Source organism: Podarcis gaigeae (assembly GCF_964106915.1).
Source record: "Podarcis gaigeae genome assembly, chromosome: 2".
In the NCBI taxonomy this organism is placed as follows: domain Eukaryota; kingdom Metazoa; phylum Chordata; class Lepidosauria; order Squamata; family Lacertidae; genus Podarcis; species Podarcis gaigeae.
The window spans coordinates 116,769,992-116,795,144 of NC_139679.1; the positions used below are offsets into that span (position 1 = coordinate 116,769,992).

Consider the following 25,153-nt stretch of genomic DNA (forward strand, 5'->3'; position numbering starts at 1 on the left):
AGAATTGCGTGGGGTTAGACTAGACGACCCTTGGATCCCCCTCCAACTAGACGTTTCCCATAGAGCCATATCTGAAGCGGCAAGGAGGCTGCTGAAACTCTCTCGGCTGCTCGGTTCCCTCCGAATGGCTGCAAAAAAAGGCTCCGTCCGGGAGGTTGGCGGGCGAGGGGACCCCGATCCCTGCGGAGGACGATGCTGCAGCCGCGGATCCCAGCCTTGCCTCCTCTCCGTCCCTCTTAAGGCGCGCTCCTCTTCCTCTCCCTCGCGTGCTTCGGGGCGGAGCTGGCGTGGGAGAGTTGCACGCATCCCGGCGTTCAGAAGGGGGCGATCGTGTGAATCCTCCGGGTTTTGCCTCTTGCCACTCCGCCATTAAACCACCGAGCAAGAGGAGGAGGAGGAGGCGGCTGCAGCCTTAAAGCGAGAGATCGGGGCCGTTGCAGGGACCGCCTGCAGCCTCCGACGCCCCGCTTCCAGCCGGGGACGGCACCAGGGAACTGTAGTTCGCGGGCGCCGAAACGGAGCGAGTGCGGAGCAGCGCCGGTAGGAACCGGGATCGCCATCGATCGCGGTAGGAACCGGGATCGTTCCGGCTTGGTCGCTGTGGCAGCTTCTCTCGAAGCCCTGCAGCCCTGCGAGAGGGAAGTCCCGTCGGGAGCCGGAGGAGCCGCCTGCATTAGCGCCTGCCTGCAGCCCAATACTGTCTTGCACAGGCTGGCAGCGGCAGCGGCTCGCCAGGGTTTCAGGCGGGGGGACGGACGGTCCCAGCCTCACCTGGGTCGTACCTGCATGCAAAATGTTGTTTATTTATATCCTACTGACATAGGAAGCTTATACCAAGCCAGACCAGTGGTTCATGCAGCCCAAGACTGTCTGCACTGGCTGGCAGCCCCAGCCTCACCTGGAGATGCCAGGCTTCAAACCCTGGGGCTTTAAGCATACGAAACATTGTTTATTCATATCCTACTTACTTTATATGGGAGGACAGGGTTCATGTACCCACGTGGCTGCAAAACTTTCGCTGGGTGGCCTCGTGCCAGTCACTGCCTCTCCGCCTAACCCACCTCGCAAGGCTGTTGTGGGGACTGAATGAGGAAGTGGAGAGCCATGTCAGCCAGCTTAAGCTTCTTGGAAATAAAAGTAGGCTCTAAATGTGAGGTCCGGAGGGTGGCAACATGAGAACAGGGCCTTTTCGGCGGTGGCTCCCCAATTGTGGAATGCTCTCCTCAGGGAGGCTGGCCTGGCACCTGCCTTGTATATCTTTAGGTGCCAGGCAAAAACATTCTTTTTCAACCAGGCCTTTGGCTGATTAATACTCTACAGCCTTTTAAATGTGTTTGTGCGTGTGTTATGGTTTTGTTGTTTCTGTTTTAAGTATTTATTTGTGATTTAACCTCGTGTTTTTATCTTGTGTACCACCCTGAGATTGTTTAATGAAAGGCAGTATATAAACTCAATAAATTCAATAAAGATAATAATAAAATCAAGGAAATTAATGAATTAATGAAATACTTAAAGATGCTGAACTTGGGAGATCATTGGCCTCTCTCTTTTTTAATTCACATAGAGACGTGCACACGTTGGGTCCTTTTTCTGGGGTTTTAAGAGTATGTTCTTTGGTCATCAGTTCTCCCTGCATCTACTCTCTCCCTCCCCACTTTTTATTTTTATTTTATTGACTTAAGAAAACCATACAGACAGCAAAACAAAGAAGTGTAAATTAACATTGCCTTCTACCAATAACAACAAATCTTAACTTGCCATTCTGTCATTTGTGGTACTTTTTCTGTTTTCCAATATTTTGCCATAAGTATTTTTGCAGCTGCGGTTATACACAAAAATATATTCCTTTTGTCCTTGGGGATGTCGTTTGTTAATAAACTAAGTCCATTGTTTCTCACTCAGGAAGACTATCGCCTAACCACTGAGCATCACTGCCAGGGAATGGTCAGGGGCAGGTGGTGATTATGACGGTTGAACCCCATCAACCACAATCCAGTCCTTTAAAGGACTAGAAGATCAACCAAGAAGATAGCTGTTCCTTCTTTTGTGTTTCTGGCCAGACTTTCAGGGACTGAGAGCAAATATAGTTTCCTGTCAATCAACCGGCTTCTAGATTGGCCCAGTGAAGCGATGAAGAAGCAAAAATCTACAGGTCCAGAACTGGAACTCAGACCAGACCCAGCAGGAAAAGCAAGCAGGGTGCTCCTGCCTGGAATTACGATCGAGCGACCAGGAAATGGAGCGTCTGAAGACGGCAAAGGGGGACCTGGCAAGGGGAGGCAAGAGCGATGGGAAGCCCAGTGGCAGCAGTTCCTGAAGACCCTGCAGCCCCTTCACCCAGAAGGGGGAAGCCCCCCAGAGACACCCAAGTCTGCCCCCTGGGAAGACGCCAAGGCATTCTTGGCCTCCTTTGAGCAAGTGGCCAAAGCCTGCCACTGGCCCAGGAGAGAGTGGGCGGCTCGGCTCCTGCCTGCGCTGAGTGGGGAAGCAGACGAGGCCTTCCGGAGCCTGGAAGCCGGAGACAGAGAGGATTATGGGAAGGTGAAGGCGGCCATCTTGCGAGGGGTCGCCCTGAGGATGGAGGCCGAGCGCCAACACTTCCGGCAGTTCTGCTGCCAGCAGGTGGAGGACCCCCAGAGGATCCACCTGCAGCTGCAGGATCTCTGCCACCGGTGGCTGAAGCCGGAGAGACGCAGCAAGGAGCAGATCCTGGAGCTGCTGGTCATGGAGCAGTTCCTGGCCAGCCTCCCGCCAGAGCTGCAGAGCTGGATCCGAGCAGGAGGACCGGAGTCGTGTTCGCAGGCGGTGGCCCTGGCAGAGGAGTTCCTGATGGCCAGCCAGCAGGTGGGCAAAACAGACAAATGGCAGGTAAGGTTTTTCATCCCTGGAGTCCCTCTCAAGCAACAGGTGGTGGCCTGGATTATTGGTGTCATCTGCAGTTGTTCAGTTAGCAATGGGTGGGATTTTTAGCAGGGAGCTGCGGTGAATTTTCTTCAATTAACCACACTAAGGTTGTTGCGCTAATCAATAGCCTTTTTTGGTTATTAGCACTGAGGGAATTAAGAATTCCAAAGCATCAGGTTAACTTTTAGAAGTTACCAAGTTATGTATCTCAGCAAAAGGCATGCATCTCTAGATCATATGCAGCCGTAAAAATGGAAGCTTTTGGTTTTCCAGGCAACACTTTTTACCAGACACAGGAAAGTGACCTTTCTGGCCTCAGTGGGGTCATACAGGCCTCGCCAACAAATTCCTTCTATCTTTTCTTCATTTCGTTTCACTTTTAATTTGTATACCGTCTTTCAAAATACCCAAGGCGGTTTACAAGCTGAAGAAACAAAGAATATACCCCTTATAAGCATCTAATCCAATACAAAAATGTGATAATAAAACAAAACTTTAAAATAAGCAACTTATATCAAATCAAGTAATATTCAACAATCCATTAGAACAGTATAGAATAGGGACTTCCGGTTAGCGCCATCGTCTAATGGCGGGTTTCCCTCGGAGCTCCTGAGGGGAATCGGCTCCGCGGGTTCGGGTCCCGTAGCTACGGCGAAGCAGGGACCCAAAAAAGTCACAGGCACGAAGCCTGTGAACCGGAGACTCGGTGGGCTCCGTTTGCGCCCCCCCGAAGTTGCGAAAAAGCCTTTTTAAAGGCTTTGGAACGGCAGCGGGTGTGTGGCGCGGAGCTGAGAGTCGCTTGTACCCAGCCGGCGGAGTGAAGCCGCGTCGCCATTGACGGAGAGCGCTGACTTCTTCCTCTGAATTGGAACAAAAGAATCTACTATCCGTGAGTAGGATAAAATCTAAGGACCAATTGGGACTTTAAAATATTTGAATTTGGATGCCGAAACGGAAAAGGTCTAAAGGGAAGTCTACCTTTCCGCTCTGCAGCAAGATCAAAGCAAAGAGCTACTAAGCTTTAACTTTAAAGTTTTCTTTGAAAAATAAACCATCGATCAAAGACTGGGACCCTTCCCCCCTGAAGGCAGGAGTGGGGGGAAGAGATTGTACTTTGAATTGCTTTAAATTCCCTGCCGGTATAGAAGGGGAAAGTTTTTACCGCTGCGCTCAGACCCTGGAGCGGACTGCCGGAGAGGGAAGCTGGCTGTGAACTGTTACAGCGCTAAAGTTACAAAGTTGTGTTAAACTGTATTCTAAAAGATACACTCTTGCTAGAACTGTTGGGACTTTGTTTCAATCTGGCAAAGACCAATATTGTGGCCTTCTGAGAGTTTCTGTGAGATTTTGAAGACTTTGAAAACGGTTTTGAATGCTTTGGGAATATATTTACAGGAAAAGTGTCTCCATTTAAAATTCTAAAGGGAAGATTTGCTACATTCGCCCTCTGGAGGAGTTCGGCTTAACTACAGCTATAGAGTGGAATTTAGCCTGCTGCTGGGAAAAGGGAGATATGACTGTGAGAGTGACCTTGACTGTAAGATACGGTTATGGCAAGTGATCAAGACAAAGGAGAGCCTCAGGAAAAAGCTTTAAGGTCTGGTAAACAATACGGAATTGAGTCTTTTATGAAAAGGAGACCTTCTACATCTGGAGCCCCTGGGGCAGCTGCCACTCCGCAAGAAAAGACAAAAGTTATGTCTGAGGAGGCACTTTCGAAACTACTGGGAAAAATAAATGACTCTTTAGACCAGCTAAAAAAGCAAGGCGCAGAATTAAAAAAACAAGGAGCTGAAACAAGTAAACAAGTTGCTGAATCCAGTAAACAAGTTGCTGAAACAAATAAAACAGTAGCAGAGATCTCAGGAAAAATAGACATTAACACTAAAAGTATAATTGAACTTGGAAATAAAGTGAACTCCAACACAGAATATATTGGAAAGTTACTTGAGGAAACATCCACCATTCGGAAGATAGCAGAGGAAGCTAAAGAGATTGCAACCGCAACTGACGAAAGACTGCCACCGGTCGTTAAGAAGTTGGAGGACCATGATCTGGCGCTCTCGATGATTGAGATGCAGAGGAAGGAGAGGAATTTAAGGATCAGAGCAATACCCGAGAGTGAAGGAGACAACCTGGTGGATTATCTGACAAAAGAGTTTTCGGAGTTTTGGCAAAAGGACTTAGAGAAGGAAGAATTTAAGATTGAGAGTGCATTTAGACTTGGAATACGGCAAAGAAGGAACAAACCAAGAGATTGTTTGATAACGTTAAGATCAAAAGAAGAGAGGGATAAAATTTTGGATTTGCACTATCAGAGAACTCTGCAAATTGAGGATTCCTTCGTGGAAATTTTCAAGGATATTCCGAAGCAAATCTTGGATGCTGGAAGTCAGTTCCGGAGTCTGGTGGTCCTGCTGAAAAGGAACAGTATACCATTCAGATGGGAATTTCCTCAAGGCTTATCTTTTAAATATAAAGGAAAGAAAAGGAAAATAAAGACAGTGGAAGACAAAGACAAGTTCTTGCACCAACACGAAGAAGATCTCCGTAAGGGGGCGGAATCGGGACAAGACTATCCTGGAGGGGGAACTTTGGACAAAGACAACCTACTACATAGACTAAAACCACCGACAGAAGAAGAAGAACTACTAGGAGCGACAGGAGGAGAAGATAAATAGATTGACCATGGCCCTGCAACTTCTAAGCTGGAATTGTAACGGTCTAAACATACCCCGAAAGAGAAAAAACGTTTTTCACATATTAAAAAAAGAACAATTGGACTTGATTTGTTTACAAGAAACTCACGTGACGAGGTTACACAGGAAATTACTTATCAATAAAAGATTGGGACAAGAATTTATCTCATCAGATAAAGTTAAAAAAAGAGGAGTGGTAATATATGCAAAGGAAAAACTACAACCGAAATTAAAATTTAAAGATGACCAAGGAAGATATTTGGCAATCGAAATTCAAGTTCAAGGAGAGAAATTTCTGATCGTAGGAATTTATGCACCAAACGAGGGGAAAGTTGAATTTTTTAAGAAGTTGCATGAGACACTGATGGACTATATGGACACAAACTTAATATTGATGGGAGATATGAACGGAGTAGTATCGACTAACATGGACAAATCTCAAAGACAGGTAATCACAAAAGATGGAAGACTGCCAAAAATCTTTTTTGAAATGACTGACAATATGGATTTAGTGGACATTTGGAGAACAACACACCCACTTGAAAGAGAGGGAACTTTCTACTCTGAAGCTAAAATGACATGGACTAGAATTGACCAAATATGGATTACTAGAGGAATGGCACCTAGGATAAAAAAAGTTGAAATCTGCCCAAAGACTTGCTCCGACCACAACGCAGTAAAGATGGTGATGAAACTAACAACAACTGGTACCTTTAGATGGAGGATGAATGACACCTTATTTAGAGATGAACGAGTTTGCAAAAAGGCTCAGAAGACTTTAAAGGATTATTTTGAAATTAACATGAGGACCAATATAGAAAAAAGAATTATCTGGGACGCAAGCAAAGCGGTGATGAGAGGATTCTTGATACAACAGAATGCAATTAAAAAGAAAAGCCAGAACGAAAAAAGAGAGAAAATTTTGGAAAAAATAAAAGAAGGGGAAAAGAAATTGAGATCAAAGCCAAAATCACAGGACATTCTGAAAGAAATTAAATTATATCAGACACAATATATGGAGCTGATGAACCAAGAAATAGAATGGAAAATTAAGCAAATGAGACAGAAGACGTTTGAATCGGCTGATAAATGTGGTAAATTGCTGGCTTGGCAGATAAAGAAGAGACAAAAATTAAATATTGTTACAAAGTTAGAAGTGGAGGGAAAGATTATTTATAAACCAACAGAAATCAGGGATTGCTTCCAGAAATATTTTAGACAACTGTATAAACAAGGTCCTCAAAGCGATACGGATATAGAACAGTTTTTGGAGAAAAATGGACTGAAAAAGATCTCTCAGGAAAGTAAAAGGATTTTGAACCAGAAAATAACAGAGCAAGAAATAGAAGGTGCCATCCAAAATATGGCACTGGGCAAATCTCCAGGACCGGACGGATTGACTTCTAAATATTATAAGATCTTGAAAGAATGGCTAATACAACCCTTGAAAGAAGTTTGTAACGAAATTTTGGAGGGAAAGAAGGCACCAGATACGTGGAAAGAGGCTTTTATCACTCTTATACCAAAGACTGAGACAGAAAAGACTCAACTCAAAAACTACCGCCCAATCTCCTTATTAAATGTGGATTACAAAATTTTTGCTGATATTTTAGCGAAAAGACTGAAAGTAGTTTTGATGGAGGAGATACATAGGGACCAAGCAGGCTTTCTTCCGAGAAGACATTTGTCAGATAATGTAAGAAATATAGTTGATATATTAGAAAAATTGGAAGTGAATACTAACACTAAAGCTGTTTTGATATTTGTGGACGCTGAGAAAGCCTTTGATAATATTTCATGGAGTTTTATGACAAAAAACCTTCGGGGGATGGGGGTAGGCCAAGAGTTTGAAAATGGTATAAGTGCGATATACTCTGAACAAAAAGCAAAACTAATTGTGAATAATGTGGTTACAGAAGAAATTCCTATTGAAAAAGGGACACGTCAGGGATGCCCAATCTCTCCATTACTTTTTATATCGGTCCTGGAGGTCCTGTTGAACATGATCAGAAAGGACCAGCTGGTTAAAGGAATACAGGTCGGAGCCAAACAATATAAACTGAGAGCCTTTGCAGATGATTTAGTACTTACATTGCAAGAGCCGGAATCTAGTACCAAAAGAGTATTAGAACTAATTCAAGAGTTTGGTCAAGTAGCAGGATTTAAATTAAATAAGTTTAAAACGAAGGTTTTGGAGAAAAATTTAACAACATTGGAGAAAGTAAAGTTTCAGAGTGAGACAGGTTTAACGGTGGTTAAGAAAGTGAAATATTTAGGGATAAATATGTCATCTAAAAATCTGAATTTATTTAAAGATAATTATGAGAAAACCTGGGCGGAAGTAAAAAAAGACTTAGAAATTTGGTCAAATATGAAGCTTTCCTTGTTGGGTCGAATTTCAGTTATAAAAATGAATGTATTGCCTAGAATGTTGTTTTTGTTCCAAACATTGCAAATAGTGGATAAGATGGATTGTTTTAAGAAATGGCAGAAAGATATTTCTAAGTTTGTCTGGCAGGGCAAGAAGCCTAGAATAAAATTTAAGATATTAACTGATTCGAAAGAAAGGGGCGGATTTGCCCTGCCAGACCTTAAATTGTATTATGAATCAGCAGCTTTTTGCTGGTTGAAAGAATGGCTACTTCTAGAAAATTCTGATGTTTTGGATTTAGAAGGTTATGACAATCTTTTTGGATGGCATGCATACCTGTGGTACGACAAGGTAAAAGTTCATAAAGGTTTTAAAAACCATATTGTCAGAAAAGCATTATTTAATGTCTGGATTAGATATAAAGATTTGTTGGAAAGTAAAACTCCAAGGTGGTTGTCGCCAATGGAGGCAAAAGCTATTAAAAAACTAAACATGGAGGTTAACTGGCCGAGATATTGGGAAATTTTGGAACAAGAAGGAGACAGACTGAAATTGCAAAGTTTTGAGAAGTTAAAAGGGAAAGTGAGAGATTGGCTGCATTATTATCAGATAATGGAAGTTTTTAAACTAGACAGGAAAGTTGGCTTCCAGGTGGAAAAATCAAAACTAGAAACTGAATTGCTAGAACCTAGTACTAAGAACTTGTCAAAAATGTATAACTTGTTGTTGAAATGGAATACACAAGATGAAATGGTTAAATCTGCAATGATTAAATGGGCGCAGGATATTGGTCATGACATAATGTTTGCTGACTGGGAAAAGTTATGGACCACCGGGATGAAATTTACGGCATGTAGTGCCTTGAGAGAAAATATTATGAAAATGATTTATAGGTGGTACATAACCCCAGTCAAGCTTGCAAAAATTTATCATTCGCCCGAGAACAAATGTTGGAAGTGTAAAGAAAGGGAGGGAACATTCTTCCACCTTTGGTGGACGTGCCCAAGGATTAAGGCTTTCTGGGAACTGATCTATAATGAACTGAAAAAAGTACTTAGGTACACTTTCCCTAAGAAACCAGAGGCCTTTCTCCTGGGCATAGTCGGCCAATTGGTTCTAAAGAAGGATAGAACCTTTTTTATGTATGCCACAACAGCAGCAAGAATTCTTATAGCAAAGTACTGGAAGACACCAGATTTACCCACCGTGGAAGAGTGGCAGATGAAAGTGATGGACTACATGGGCTTGGCAGAGATGACGAGCAGAATTCGAGACCAGGGAGGAGCAACGGCGGAAGAAGATTGGAAAAAATTTAAAGACTATTTAAAGAAATATTCTAAAATCAGTGAATGCTAGATTGATGTTGAATGAGAAAAATAGGGGTTAATAGCGATAATGGTTAAGTGGAAGAATTTGAACAATTTGTATAATCAATTTTAAAAAAAGGGAGGGATTTGCTAATTAACTATTTCGACATGAGAATGCAGAAAGGGGAGGTACGAGGAAGTCGGGAGAGTAAGGACCATGAAATTAAGAGCCTGAAACTATACGTGTTGTATGTTTTCTTTATTGTCTTGTCTTTTTTGTTATGGATGGAAAACTAAATAAAAATCATTTTGAAAAAAAAAAATAGAACAGTATAGAATAGTATAAAATATCAGCATATAAAAATTAAACAGAAATCTACTCTTAACAGTGGCTGGGGAAACCCAGCCAGATGGGCAGGGTATAAATAATAAATTATTATTAATAATAATATTAGCAAGTATAACAAATATTTTCTAAACTATCATCAATAAAAACTACTTCGGCAAGTCACAGTGCATAAAATAATACAATACAAATTGAAAAGCAGAGACTGGAGGGTGGGGCAAGGCAGGTGGAAGAAGGCCTCATAATTCAAAAGGCCTCTTGGCTTATTTTCACAAATTCCCTCCATCCCCAATAGCTTTTTGGTGCATTATTTTTCTGCACATACATCTTAGATGTATACATACAAAGCTGAGAACATTCTTAGCTTGATACGATCCGTTGAACATTATCGGGGCATCTCTGAATGCTTTTTGTAAGATGCTTGTATGGTTCTTCAGTTGGCAAGAAGTTTCATACATGCAGCCATATGAAATGTTCACAACTGCTCCATTACCATTATAAAACATTCCTGTTAAACACCAAAAGGCATTGTGTTTAAATAGTCAGTTGACATTTTTATTTTTGTTGACATTTTATGACTGGTATTATTACTACTGGCACAGGGGATGGTTGAAATGAATGTCAAACTAAATGAAAAGGTGGATTAATTTCTTACAAATTGTAATATGTTTTTTCAGTAGAATAGAATAACTTTCATCGCGTTATTCCTTAAACCGTAGCAGCACAGAATTGTAGTATCATAGAATTGTAGAGTTGGAAGGGACCCTGAGGCCTCGGTCCAGTATACCTGCAGCCTGGACACTGAGATCCAGCACCGAGGGCCTTCTGGCAGTTCCCTTTCTGCGAGAAGCCATGTTACAGGGAACCAAGCAGAGGGCCTTCTCGGTAGTGGCGCCCGCCCTGTGGAACACCCTCCCACCAGATGTCACTCAGGTGAAATCATAAAACACCAATTACTGCTAAGAAACCTTGAATTGGCAGCCCCCAGGACAAATTTTGCTCTTGGGTGATGCTTGCCCGATTCCTATAGGCATCTGGTTGGCCACTGTGGGAACAGAATGCTGGACTAGACAGGACTTTGGTCTGATCCCACAGGACTTTTGATAGGTAAGCTTTATTTGGCCTGAATTGTTCCTTGAATTAATACCCGAAGGGGAAGGGGGTTTAGGAGTGCAGAGCCCTTATCATTCCTGTGCCTCTGTTCTGAGAGGGGTTTTCTGTGCCTCTTTCAGGGGCCGCTGCAAGAGGTGTGTTTGGCTTCTCTGCATGCAGTTGAGGAGCCCTCAGATGCCGCCGAGGGACAGGTCTGCTACGAAGGGAAGCAGGAGAGCGATGGGGAGATCAGGCTGCTGGGTAAGAAGTCACCGAATTAGTGTTTCATGTCGTTCTCGTTTCATGGATTATGAGAAGGATGAAATTTGGGCAGCCTTAGTCTTGTAAAAGGAAGGAACTATGGTGTGTTCATCTTTTGTTTTGGGGAATCAGAATGGCTGCCCAGGTCTTCTAAGTCAAGCTTTTATTTCATAGAAATGAATAAATCCCTCCCACATGTGAGGGGTTTAGAAACCTGATTCTTTCCTCTCTTCCCCCCCCCCCTTTCAATTTCTTGCTGAATACTTGCAATCGGAAATTTTTAACGTTTGATGTTTTATTATGTTTTTTATGTGTTGGAAGCCACCCAGGGGTGGCTGGGGCAACCCAGCCAGATGGGCCAGGTATAAAAAATAAAGTTGTTGTTGTTGTTATTATTATTATTATTATTATCATTATCATTGTCATCATCATCATCCCAGTCTGTGCCTGTGTTTGATTTGAAATCCACTTTTATATATGTAAGGGTTTTTAATTGTTTTTGGATATGCAATTGTTCATAGGCAGCAATCTTTTTAACTTTATAAATACGTGTGCATGAGAGAGCGATAGCCCAAGCACAATATATCTCTATATACAGTGGTGCCTCGCAAGACGAAATTAATTCGTTCTGCGAGTCTCTTCGTCTTGCGAAGCACCCCTATTAGCGGCTTAGTGGATTAGCGCTATTAGCGGCTTAGCGGCTATTAAAGGCTTAGCGGCTAAGCGGCTATTAGCGGCTTAGAAAAAGGGGGGGAAAGGGGAAAAACTCGCAAGACTGGTAAGACGTTTTCGTCTTGCGAAGCAAGCCCATAGGGAAATTCGTCTTGCGAAGCGCCTCGAAAAACGGAAAACCCTTTCGTCTAGCGGGTTTTTCGTCTTGCGAGGCATTCGTCTTGCGGGGCACCACTGTATATCTATATATAGTGCAGTATTGTGAAATGGCTTCAAGATCCTTCATAGGGAGCCATTCATAAATAATAATACTAAATCTGGCTTATTATTATTATTAATCTCTTAACAGCAGAAATCTTGCTCCAGGAAAAAGCTGAGCAAAAGCAAGACGCTGTCTGTGCAATTTTTTAGCAGCTATACCAAAAGGGGAATTGGTGACTTGGGTCTCTTTCCCTGTCACTGCATGAAAACCTGCCCCTTCTCTCCTTTATGCAACGCTTAACAGAACAGGAAACTTACTCTGCTGTAACCAGACACCCTAAAGGTGATGGGATTAACTTGCTCCCCATTTCTAAATTTCCCCTCACCCTTTGCAGGTGGCGGAATCAAGTGCTCAGGTCACTCTAGTTCCTTGTCTCCTGCGGAAGGACAGAGGATGGCTGACTCAGGTCTGAATGAGGTACGAGAAATCTGGGTGGGTCAGCTTTTCTGTGTGGTGTGTTAAGACTATAGAGGAGCCAGGCTAACAGTGGATGCTGCAATGATTCCTCTTTCCTGGTTTTCTAATACCTGTCCTGGTAAACTGCTGGTTCTCTCCCCCCCCCCCCCCATTTAGAGGGAAGGAGCCTTTATTTAACAGACTTTGGGTACTGACAAATCATTTTTTAAAAACCTGTAAACGGTTCACATAAAATGTAAAATGTACATTAAAGTCTTGGGTGAAGGTCAAGAGTTAAAAACAAGTTGGCCAAAAAGCGAAATCATTTTTCTAGTGCACATGCACACTGGAGTTATTTGAGTTCCTAGTCCTCATTGTTTATACAGTCCGTTTGACTCCCGGAACAGTTTGGAAACCAAGGTGCGGCTTCTGGTTGGCTGCAGGAGCGTCCTGCAGCCAATTGGGAGCCACACCAGACGTTCGGGTTTCGATCATTCAGGAGCCGAAACTTTCTCAGTTGGTTAGAGCATGGTGCTGATAACACCAAGGTTGCAGGTTTGATCCCCATATGGGACAGCTGTATATTCCTGCATTGCAGGGGGTTGGACTAGATGATCCTCAGGGTCCCTTCCAACTCTATGTTCCTATGATCCTATGAAAGGCATTTGGCCTCCGAGCTTGCACTGTAGTAGATTGGCCTGTAAGGCTGCAACCCTGCCCGCTTTTACCTGCATGTTGGGCAGTGGGGCTTGAATAGCACTGTAAAGAGTGCAAGAAAAGTGGTTTCCCCCCTCCCTTATGCTTTACAAGTGGATCAAAGACGGTGGAATCCAACTAAGTTAACTGCGTGCAGGGATCAGTTTTCATGAACGCAATGAGATGTCCTCCCCCTGCATGCCCCCTCTAATTTCCTCCAGGTCTCTGGAGCCGATTTGGAGGAGAAGGAGGGGGAGTTTCGTTGTGCTCATGGAAGTTATTCCATGTGCAATGAATGGCTCTAAATGCTATTTATTGTGCAACGAGACCTGACTGGGGAAATCTATGGTGGTTCCTTTCACGTTTTTCCAGGGGTTGATGAGCCTCAAGGAGGCAGGTGTCTCCTTGCACCTCGTGGAGCCGACTCTGATCCAGCCAGGCCAACAGACAATGTTCTGGCAAGTCCTGCAGGAGGAAGATGGGAGCACCGAATCCTTGGGTAAGGCTCTGTCATTCTCGGGCCCCAGAAGCTGCTGTGGATGCCGGCCGGCATAACCGATTGCCCTCTTTGGAATCTATAGGAGGGGGGCGGAATAATTGAATAAATAGATTGAGTATTTGACTCCTTTGAATAAATATTGCATACATAACGGACAGATGGAGTTCCTTTAATCCATTTCTTTCCATTTTCTCTCTCTTAACTATTATCTCCCTGGATAGTTTTTTATTATTCTTATATAATTACTCTCTCTCGTTGTACTTTGGTAAAAACTGTACACACATGAAGGGGAATGACAGTTTGAGGACCCTGTGTGAGAGATGGGCAAGGGGAGATATCACCAGCTTTGAGAATAAGAGATATGACAGCTGAGAGGGCACACCTTTCTCTTTTAAGCTATATTGATGAGGGAGGATCTTGTAGTTTCTGTTTCTTTTCCTTCTTTCTTTAGTTTCTTTCTTTTCTAGATTAGTTGGCTCCTTTTACAATGGTACCTTGGGTTATATACACTTCAGATTACAGACTCTGCTAACCCAGAAATAGTACTTCTGGTTAAGAACTTTGCTTCAGGATGCGAACAGAAATCGTGCTCCAGCGGTGCGGCTACAGGAGGCCCCATTAGCTAAAATGGTGCTTCAGGTTAAGAACGGACCTCCGGAACGAATTAAGTACTTAATCCGAGGTACCACTGTATTGTATAGTCGTACCTTGGAAGTCGAACGGAATCCGTTCTGGAAGTCCGTTTGACTTCTAAAACGTTCGGAAACCAAAACGTGGCTTTGTTCAGCTTAAAATGGATAGAATTGATAGCACATAGCAAAAGTTGAAGCTTTTGTCTGATGCATGGCTTTCCGAAAAAGAGCATTTCCCCACTATTATTATTTGATTAAAAGCATATAACACATATTCTTCTGTAATATAAAGTTGGTGTGAGCTTTTTATATATACAGTGGTACCTTGATTCCTGAACTTAATCCGTTCCAGGAGTCAGTTCGACTCCCAAAACCGTTCGAAAACCAAGGCACAGCTTCTGATTGGCTGCAGGAGCTTTGAAAAGCATGTTTATTGGGTTTTGAACTGAGCTAGACATCATTCTCTCTCTGTTTCTCTTTTCCACTCAAGAGGGATTTTTGGCACCCAAACCTGATTTCTCCTCCCACCCCAAAAAGGAGGATGAGATGTTCCACCAGTTCTCGGTGCAATGTGAACGACCCTCGGACCAAGCTATGGGTAAGGGGTTGGCAGTGTTTGCCCGTGGAGAAGGACACTGGGGTTGCCATGCAGAGCTGAAGGCCACTCTTTTTTCTTTCTTTTTTCCCCTCTACCCAAGGTACACAGGTGCATCAGCATTCCTGATGACTAGTGGATGAACCAAAAAAATTATGCAGAACAGAACTGACTCCTTGTGCATTCTCTATTTTCCTGAAAGTCCAGAAAACCTCTGGAAATATCAATGAGCTCCTTTCCACTTAAGATTTAAATCTAGTTTAACTATGATGCATTGTGTCCAAAGAAGCCTAAAAGGTCTTGCACTTTTGCAACAGAACCTTCCTTTTCTCTGTCCTCTCGCACCCCCCCCCCCAAAAAAATGCCTTACATGGTAAAGGGAATGCCTAGAAACTATTTAGTGAGCCCTTCTACAGGCACTGTCTCTGTGGTATTTTTTGTACCTTTTTCTTCCGACAAACCTTTTAAGCTGAAATCATTCCCAGTCTTACTTCTGTGTTGGAATTGCTTTAAATATGTTTTTAGGTGCTTCCATTGCTTTATCATTTGTAGGTTTGGGAAACAGAGCAGGGTCATTCCACGCCAAATCACCTGGTGCTAAGTGCTCTCACGTCTCAGATTTTGTTCAAAATTTTTGGCACTTAATACCACTTTTGTAGCTTATTTTGAAAGAGACAAAAATTAGCTTTATTTTGATACCAAAATAAGCCAAATATGTTGAAAAATAAGCAGAACAGGTTTTTTCCTAAACTGATGCAGAAATTCTATTAGCCTAAATCACGCGAAAATTGTAATTAAAAAAAAAAATAATCTCCTGAGACCAATTTTGGACCAAAAAATCTGAAAAAATTAATCTGAGGTGTCTCATACGTATGTACACACACAAAAATTGAACAAAATCTGAGACATGAAAGCACGGTCAAATTGATTTGCTGTGGAATGACCCGGCAGGATATAAATTTTGAGGGTGATATGAGGCAGAAGCAATGAGGTGGCAGGAATCTGGGAAAAAGTCCCAAATGTACTCTTTTTGTCTCTGTAGGTGATGGGAAGCGGAGTGAGCTCAAGGTGGAGAATTCGCAGTATGGAGGAAATGAGCCCGAGCCACAACCAGATATGGGCCAAGGGAATGGACCAATGGCAGCTGAGCTGTGCGAGAAAAGATGTGAGTCCGACAGGGAGCAGGGGAAGAAGGCTCTAGAAACTGAGACTGAATCCAACAAGTTCTCAGAAGGTCTTGTAGGTAGAGGAAATTGCTCTGTACAGTGGTACCTCGCAAGACGAATGCCTCGTAAGATAAAAAACTCGCAAGACGAAATAGTTTTTCGTTTTTTGAGTTGCTTCGCAAGACGAACAGTGGTGCCTCGCAAGACGAAATTAATCCGTTCCGTGAGGCTCTTCGTATAGCGTTTTTTTCGTCTTGCGAAGCAAGCCCATTGACAGCTTAGCGGATTAGCGCTACAGCTGTCAAGCGGCTTCCAGCGATCAGCTGTTAAGCGGCTTATCAGCGGAACAGCTGATAAGCGGCTTAGCGGCTTAAGAAAAGGGCGAAAAAAGCGAAAAAACCCCGCGGGGGGATGCAAGATTTTTTTCGTCTTGCGAAGCAACCCCATAGGGGAATTCGTTTTGCGAAGCGCCTCCAAAATGGAAAACCCTTTCGTCTAGCGGGTTTTTCGTCTTGCGAGGCGTTCGTCTTGCGGGGCACCACTGAATTTCCCTATGGGCTTGCTTCGCAAGATGAAAACGTCTTGCAAGTTTGTTTCCTTTTTCTTAAAACCATTAATACCCAGGGTGCAACTTGACTTCGAGGAGCAACTCATAGCACGTGGTGTGGTAGCCTTCTTTGAGGTTTTTGAAGACTTTGGTGATTTTTGAAGCTTTTCCAAAACTTCTTTTGCAGCCATTTGGTAAGTTAAACTTTTAAAACTTTTTGGGGGGTTTTTGGATTTTGGGTTGGGGTGTTTGGAATTCAAGGACTTGGTGTTGGGGAGGGGTTTGCAAGAATCTGGAAGCTTGTGTGTGTTTTTTCTGCATTTTAATGATTTTTTATGACCATTGGGGCACTCTGCTGTTGTTAAAAAAAAAGATTTCTGGGTTTGGATTTCTGTGTGGTGGGTGGCTGGGGGAATAGTTGAGAAGGGGTTTGCAAGAATCTGGAAGCTTGTGTGTTTTCTAGGAGGTTTGGTGCTTTTGAATTTTTTGGATGTGAAGCACTGATTTTATTTTTTTTGGGTTTGCGAAGGTAGGAGCTGTACTGCCATGGGACCCAAGAAGACTGCTGCTGCAGAGGCCGGCGAGAGGAAGAAGGAGAAGATGACGCTGGAAATGAAGAAGGAGATCATCCGGAAGCATGACGGTGAAATGCGTGTGACAGACCTCGCCAGGGAGTACGGGAGGAATCCATCGACCATTGGGACCATCCTGAAGATGAGGGAGAAGATCCTTGCGACTGATGCAGCCAAGGGAGTCACCAGGATCGTGAAGAACCGCCCAGCTGTTCTGGAGGAGGTAGAGAAGTTGCTGCTCATCTGGCTAGAAGAGAAGCAGCGTGCAGGGGACACAGTGACTGAGGCCGTCATTTGTGAGAAGGCCAAGGCCTTGCACGCAGACCTCGTCCGGGAACAGCCAGGAACCTCAGGTGAGCCAGAAGTTTTCAAGGCAAGCAGAGGCTGGTTTCACCGGTTCAAGACGAGATCTGGAATCCACAGCGTGGTCAGGCATGGAGAGGCTGCCAGTTCTGATGTTCCTGCGGCTGAAGACTTTGCAGCAGAGTTCCTGGACGTTGTGACGACGGAGGGCTACGTTCCACAGCAGGACATTGTTTCCTTGGGGAGGACCATGGGCCTGGAGGTCACAGAGGAGGACGTCAGCGAGCTGGTGGAGGAGCACGACCACGAGCTGACCACCCAGGAGCTGGTCGAACTGCAGACAGAGGCTGCACAGGAGCAGGCCTCGCTGGAAGAGGAGGAAGCAACTGAGGAACGGCTGTCCTCCAAAGAACTGAGGGACATTTGCCAGAAGTGGAAAGATGTGCAGGCTTTTGCATAGCGGCACCACCCTGACAAGGACCTGACACGTGACCTTGCGAACACTTTTGATACGAGGGTGCTGAAAAGACGGATGAAGCAGCAGACCATGGCCAGGTTCTTCAGCAAGAAGCAAAGAGTGGAAGAGGTACCTTCTTTGAGTTGTCCCCCAGAGTCTTAGAAAATGTATGTACAGTACTGTACACTTTGGTGATTTTTAAATGCTTTTCTGTCATGTTTAGAAACTTAAATTATTGTTCCTTCAATTTTTGAAATGCTCTTTACAGTATGTGTGACTTTAAAGAGCACTTAATAAACTCTTTTTGTACCAAATTTGGCTTTGTTTGGACTTTTTTTGACCATAGGAACGCATTAATTGTTTTTCAATGCATTCCTATGGGAATCCGTGCTTCGCAAGATGAAAAATTTGCAAGACGAAAAAACTCGCAGAACGAACTAATTTCGTCTTGCGAGGCACCACTGTAGATACAAGGGAGGGGACGCTCTCGTTCTCAAAGTATGGTAGACTGACCCGCTCTAAATCAAGACATGTTGCGAAACGTGCTGGAGAGGACCGTTCCGAACGTCCCGCGATGGTGGATCGCTCCCTGCAGAATCCAGACCGTCAGCAAAGGCACGCGGGGGGCAAATTATACCAACGGCTGCCCCGAGTGCGGGAGGAAGTTCTCTCGGGGGTCGCATCTGAAGCACCACCTGCCAACTCATACCGGAGAGAAGCTTCACAAATGCCTCGAGTGCGGGAGCTGTTTTCCTCAGGGGATAAACCTGACGAGACATCGGAGAATCCACACCGGAGAGAGACCGCACAGGTGCCCCCGTTGCAAAAGTAGCTTCGCTCGGAAGGATCAGTTGCTCCGGCATCAGAGGACTCTCAAATGTCAGAGTGCTTGACAGTGCGCCCTGAGTGCGGGGAGTCCCAAGGGGCACTGACCCGCTAGCAGAGAACCCATGAAGGGCACCAGCGGAGCTAATTCTAGCCAGAGTTATGGGTGAACGTGTTTCTAGTGGGCCTGCAGAAACTGCAAAGGAAGAGCTGTCTGGATCAGGCCAGTGGCCCATCTAGTCCAGTATCCTGTTATCACAGTGGCCAACCAGATACTCTAGTGGGAAACCTGAAGGCAGGATTTGAGAACAAGAGTCATCTCCCCTCCCGTGGTTTCCAGCAACTGTGGAGGCAAAGCTCAGCCATTGTGGCAGGCAGCCGTTCAAAGCTTAATCCACTATGAATTTGTCTGAACATAGTTTAAAGCCGTCCAAGTTGGTGGCCATCACTGCCTCTTGTGGGAGGGAGTTCCGTAGTTTAACTGTGTGAAGAACAACTTCCTTAAATCCGTCCCGAATCTCCACGCATTCAGCTTCCTCGGGTGTTCTGTTGTTCTGAGAGACGGAGGAAAACTTTCCTGCGTCCCCTTTCTCCGTGCCGTTTTATAGACTTCTTACTCACCTTTTAAGTTTCTCTGAACAGGTTTTATGCAAACATTTCCTCTCTGGTCTTCACACCAGGTCATGTAGCCAAAATACAGTAGTACCTCAGGTTAAGAAATTAATTCATTCTGGAGGTCCGTCTTAACCTGAAACTGTTCTTAACCTGAGGTACCACTTTAGCTAATGGGGCCTCCCGCTGCCGCAGTGCCACCGGAGCACGATTTCTGTTTTCATCCTGAAGCAAAGTTCTTAACCCGAGGTACTATTTCTGGATTAGCAGAGTCTGTAACCTGAAGTGTCTGTAACCTGAGGTACCACGGTACCTGCTTCAGGTGTGTCGATGGTGCCCAAAAATGGCATGAGGAGGCAGTACCCATGAAAGGGGGGTGGCAGTTGAATTTGATGGAATGTGCAGAATTAGCAAGTTGAACTGTTAAAATCAAAGAACACAGTGGAACAGTTTTCAAGGAGGAATGGAAAACATTTGCAGATTATTTTTTAAATGTTGTAAGTATGCCAGCACACTAGCAGGTGTAAAGTAAGTTCAGTAGTAAAAGTTATTTTGAGAATAAAGCTGAGAGAAGAAGATATAGATGATTAGTTGCAATGTGCAGCATCGAAAGATAATAATGAGAAAGACATGGAGGGGTCAGAGGGAAGTCGACAGAGGGAAGTGAATGTATGCTGGAAAATGTTTGATTAATTGTATTTTATTTGTGAAAATTTATAAATATATATATTTTTTAAAATTAAATGTGTGGTGTGTACACTGGGGCAGTCCTCATTGAGCTGTTCCCCTTTCCCCTTTTACGTTTCTTCTAAAGATTTGTCTTGTGCTTCTTCAGATCTCAGGGCTCCCATAAGGCTGCTGACAGGGATAGCTCAGTTGGTAGAGCGTGAGACCTTAATCTCGGTCCAGTATACCTGAAGGAGCATCTCCACCCCCATCGTTCTGCCCGGACACTGAGGTCCAGTGCCAAGGGCCTTCTGGTGGTTCCCTCGCTGCAAGAAGCCAAGTTACAGGGAACCAGGCAGAGGGCCTTCTCGGTAGTGGCGCCCGCCCTGTGGAACTCCCTCCCACCAGATGTCAAAGAGAAAAACAACTACCGGACTTTTAGAAGACATCTGAAGGCAGCCCTGTTTAGGGAAGCGTTTAATGTTTGACGGACTATTGTATTTTAATATTTTGTTGGAAGCCGCCCAGAGTGGCTAGGGAAGCCCAGCCAGATGGGCAGGGTATAAAAAATAAATTATTATTATTATTATTATTATTATTATTATTATTATTATTATCTGAGGGTTGTGGGTTCGAGCGCTATGTTGCACTATGTTCTGCCACCACTGCCTGAGGCTGCATTCCTCCCAATGCCTGCTGCTGCTGCTGCAAATTGCAAGTTGGGAGAGTCCTGTGCTGTTAGGCTCAGATCCTGCTTGTGGACTTCGCAATGGGGCATCTGGCTGGCCACTGTGAGAACAGGGTGCTGGACTGGATGGGCCACTGGCCGGATCTAGCAGGTTATTCTTACATTCTAGATACAAGGGGTTGCGGGAGAAAAGATGTTTAACGGGGCCTGTTATGCCGTACAATGGAAGGAAGACCAGCAAAATTCCTCTCTCTTGTCTCTTCAGGTGACAGCAAGAGAAACTGGATCAAGATGGGGTGCTCTCAGTATGGAGGAAATGAACTGGAGGAATCACCTAGGTCTCTTCCACAGATAGACCCAAGAAATGTGTCAGTGGCAGCCAAGGTCCACGAGGAAAGATCTGAGTTCAACAGTGGACTGGAGAAGAAGCCATTGACCGCTCAGAATGAATCCGGTAGCCTCTCAGAAGGTCTTGAGGAGTCTTGGAGTGAAAAACACACAGTGTGCACCAGGGAGGAAAGCCCTTTGCTCGCCAAGTGTGATAAAAGCTCCTGGCACAAACCAGGACTTGTTATGAAACAAGCTGGGGAAGATTCATCTGACTGTCATATGCCGGTGGGAATCGGCGGGCAGCATCTAGGCGATCAGAGAAGGCAACGTACCAGCGAAATATTTTACAAGTGTCCCAGATGCGGGAAAATCTTCCATGAGAGAACTAAGTTCCTTAAACATCAGCAGTTCCACACAGCGAGGAAACCTTGCGTTTGTCAGGAGTGTGGGAGAAAATTCTTTTGGCGATCGGATTTGACAAGGCACCGGAAGACTCATACGGGAGAGAAACCTCACAATTGCCTCGTGTGTGGGAAAAGCTTTGTACGGAAGGAACATCTGAGGAGACATTTGAGAATCCACATGGGAGGGAAACATCACGAATGACTTCAGTGTGGGAGAATAGTTTCCCGGAAACCTGAGCTGATCAGACATCGGAGAACTCACAAGCAGAGAAGCATAGCAGGTCCCAAGAGGGGGAGAACTTTGGGTCCAGACTCTCAGAGCTCCTCCGTCAAAGAATCCATAGACTATCTTTCATGGGAGGTTTTTAAGCAGAGGTTGGATGGATGCTTTAGTTGAGATTCCCGCATTGCCCTTAGAGGACCCTCGGAGTCTCTTCCAACTTTGTGATTCTATCATTCCGTGACACGAACAAGAATTGATGATCTCTGAGAGCATAGGCAGACTTTTTGTGAGAAACAGAAAAAAATAAACCTTTGGCCTTATCATAGATTTTCTCCAAGGGGTCAGAGGGAATTCGAGATATGGGACTGAGTTGTACAGAGTGAGGCCATTGGTTGTCTGGTCCACTACTGTGTACCAGACCACCAGCAGTTAACCCCAAGTTTCGGATGGAGAGCTAAAGGAGATCCCAAACTGTGTGACTCGTGGGCTGCCAAGAATCTGCTAGCTTCATTCAGGTGGTCTGCAGCATGTCTGCAGTCAGTGTTAATATTTTCAGCTGTATTTTTATTCAGTCTTTTATTTCTTATGTTGTATCTTAACAATGTTCCCGTTTGAATTCTGTGGAATGTGAATTGCCCTGTGCGATGAAATAAAATGTGTAAATGATAAAAGGAGCAATAGAAGCACAACTAAAGACCTTATACTGCAGGCATGTCCAAAGTCTGTTTCAGGGGCTGCCGGTTGATTTAATCCGGCCCCCCTGGCAGTATATGTGCTGGGATAAAAAGCTCAACAACTTCAATCCTAAAAAAAGCTCAGCAACTTTGGTTGGCCCTCACATCTGACAAGTCTGGCCTGTTTCAAGTGGTCCGTGGGGTGAGGGGTGGAGAGTTTTGGGAACCACTGAATTAGAGTATGCAACAGGAAGGGAGAGCAGCAAGAAGGGTTCTCTTGACAAGTGGTGACCAGAACATAGACAAAAACCCTCTCTTCTTTCTCTTTAGGTGATGGGAAAAGACATTGGATCAAGATGGAGAAATCTCAGCTAGGAGAAACTTTGCTGGCAGAAGCACATAGGACGTTAGCAGAAACGTCCCGATGGGATTTCCCTGGGGCATCTGAAATTTATGAGGACCGATGGGAATCCAAAGAGCATCAGGAGAAGCAGCTGCTGATGGAGAAAAAGAATGAATACACAGAGGTCATGCAAATTCTCCCACCTGCTGTTAACACCATGCAGACACAGGGGGGAAAGCTCTTCTCCAAGCAGGTCAGAAAATCCTGCTACAAATCGGGACTTCTTATGATCCCTAATAGAGAGAACGCCTATAAAAGTCCTACACTGGAAGAAAACGTCCAGCTGAAATGTTTCTTGGATAACCGTCCAGGAATCTCTGCAGGTGAGAGGCAACATGAGGTCTCTGAGGGCAGGAAAAGCGTCCGCCGTGGGGACGGTTTGACCGGGTATCAGAACAGTCGCACGCAAGCAGATCCCTACGAATGTCCCGAGGATCGGAAAAGCTTCGGGAACAGAAAGGCGTTAAAGCGGGATCAAGGGATTCAGACAGAGGGGAGGCGATACCAATGTACGCAGTGCGGGAAGTTCTTCAGACACAGGCAGACGCTGACTAAGCACCAGAAAATCCACACGGGAGAGAAACTGCATGAGTGCCCCGCGTGTGGGAAAGGGTTCACCTCTCGGGAGCCGTTACTGAGACATCAGAGGATCCACACGGGAGAGAAGCCGTACGAATGCCCTCAGTGTGGAAAGTGCTTCAGGCAGAGGGTGCACTTGATGTGCCACCAGAAAACCCACACGGGAGAGAAGCCGTTCAAATGCCCCGAGTGCGGGAGGAACTTCTCTCGGAGGGATAAGCTGATCAGGCACCAGAGAATCCACCGAGGGCAAAGGCCTTATTCGCACCTGGAGGGCGGGAAGAGTTTCGATCAGAGAGCAGCGCTGGCGAAACACCAGGGCCTCCAAGAAGGGTGCTGAGAGACTCTTCCGCTCTGTAGACGGCAACACATTTTCCACAGTCAGGAGGGAAGCAGGGGCTCGAGCCCCCGTCCCTGAAAGCAGGTTTTAAGCAGGTTGCATTGCCACAGAGAAATAAATAAGGCGGTACCTCAGTTTTTGAACGTAATCCGTTCCGGAAGACTGTTTGAGTTCCGAAACTTTTGAAAACCTAAAACTCAATACGGAAGCTGCGTGGCATGTTTGACTTCTGAGGTGTGTTCAAAAACCGAAGCATTTATTTCCAGGTTTACGGCGTTTGAAAACTGAAATGTTTCTCAACGGAGACATTCAAAAACCGAGGTACCTCTGTAAATAAAAGGAGAGGCCAAGCCTCCAGGTGGAAATATCCTCTGCGACCTGTGCAGTACAAGAAAGCACATGCATCGCGTGGTGTTTTGTGAGCAGGCCTGTTTCTTCAGAATCACTGTTTGCAAAGCTCTGAAGGAGTACAATAATAAAAGGAATTCCGGCTGGGTGTCTACTGTCTCCTTTAATGGTGGCTGAGTCTCTTGCTTGCCTCAGTGCTATGAACATTAAGGATTAAAACTCATGTGGGAAGCCATGACGGCTTAAAGTGGCATAAGAAACCAGGCAGAGGGCCTTCTCAGTAGTGGCGCCTGCCCTGTGGAACGCCCTCCCATCAGATGTCAAGGAAATAAACAACTATCTGACTTTTAGAAGACATTTGAAGGCAGTGCTGTTTAGGAAAGTTTTTAATGTTTGATGTTTTATCGTGTTTTAAATATTCTGTTGGGAGCCGCCCAGAGCGGCTGGGGAAACCCAGCCAGTTCGGCGGGTATAAATTATTATTATTAGAGTGCTTTACATGTATGCTGCAGACGGGGCCTTCGTCTCTGGTTGTTACTCGCTTGCATTAAATGATTATAATAGTTATAACAATGCAGAAGAGTGACAATGAGAGACAGAGGTTCCATCTGCCACATACATTTAAGCTGTATCATGTCACTTCAGTCACAGCTTCACCCAAAGGATTACGGGAACTGTAGTCTGGGTGCTGAGAGTTTTTAGGAGGCCCCTATTTCCCACATAGTGCTACAGTTCCCAGACTGGTTTAAGAATCCCTTGTCCCAAGGAACTCTTGTGAATCATAGCTTCACGAGGGCAATAGGGGTATCTTAGCAACTCTCAGCATCCTTAACGAACTATAGCTCCCAGGTTCCTTTGGAGGAAGCCATGACTGCTTAAAGTGGTATAATACTGCTTTAAGTACTCAGTGCTTACGGGGCCTAGCTAAAAGAAGTCATACATGTGAAAATAATTTAATATAATTGAAGTGAAAGTTATGCACCTGCCCTAAATAAAAAGACCTTAGGAGATGCTGGCTGTGGGCGGGGCCAGAGGTAAAACTGGGTGGAGCAATTAATGTAAATTTTGTACAGTGGCCTTTCTAGCCTCAAACCTCCAGATAAGACACAGCAGAGACTGGTGTCTTTAGGATAGATGGTTTATTTACACATATAGACAACCTGAGCCCATGATGGAAGGGCTCACAGCATTAACTCTCTCAAGAAAGTATTGCTTCCCCCATAGCGTCTCCGTGCGCTGCTCTGGTTCGCCAGAAACGGCTTATTCATGCTGGCCACATGACCT

The 25,153-nt window shown here is 44.7% G+C and overlaps 2 protein-coding genes across 10 annotated transcripts; both read left to right on the forward strand.

The window, feature by feature from the left end:
• Positions 1-306: 306 nt before the first annotated feature.
• LOC310837305 (uncharacterized protein) lies at positions 307-24,021 on the forward strand. Of its 9 annotated transcripts, none has more exons than XM_083723662.1 (8): positions 307-568; positions 1,903-2,868; positions 10,860-10,980; positions 12,249-12,331; positions 13,379-13,505; positions 14,628-14,735; positions 15,775-15,975; positions 22,530-24,021. In XM_083723662.1, exons 2-8 carry the CDS (start codon positions 2,131-2,133, stop codon positions 23,519-23,521), a joined length of 2,370 nt encoding a protein of 789 aa, XP_083579788.1. In that variant the 5' UTR covers positions 307-568; positions 1,903-2,130; the 3' UTR covers positions 23,522-24,021. The 9 variants fall into 9 exon arrangements, with proteins under 9 accessions (XP_083579788.1, XP_083579793.1, XP_083579790.1 ...); XM_083723667.1 differs by having other exon boundaries at positions 15,775-15,897; XM_083723664.1 differs by having other exon boundaries at positions 10,875-10,980.
• Positions 16,433-17,939, forward strand: LOC310839509 (putative CENPB DNA-binding domain-containing protein 1; the record flags this gene model as incomplete). Its single annotated transcript, XM_083728147.1, has 3 exons — positions 16,433-16,843; positions 16,912-17,601; positions 17,932-17,939. The coding sequence occupies exons 2-3, from the start codon at positions 16,992-16,994 to the stop codon at positions 17,937-17,939; spliced, it is 618 nt and encodes a 205-aa protein (XP_083584273.1). The 5' UTR covers positions 16,433-16,843; positions 16,912-16,991.
• Positions 24,022-25,153: the final 1,132 nt, after the last annotated feature.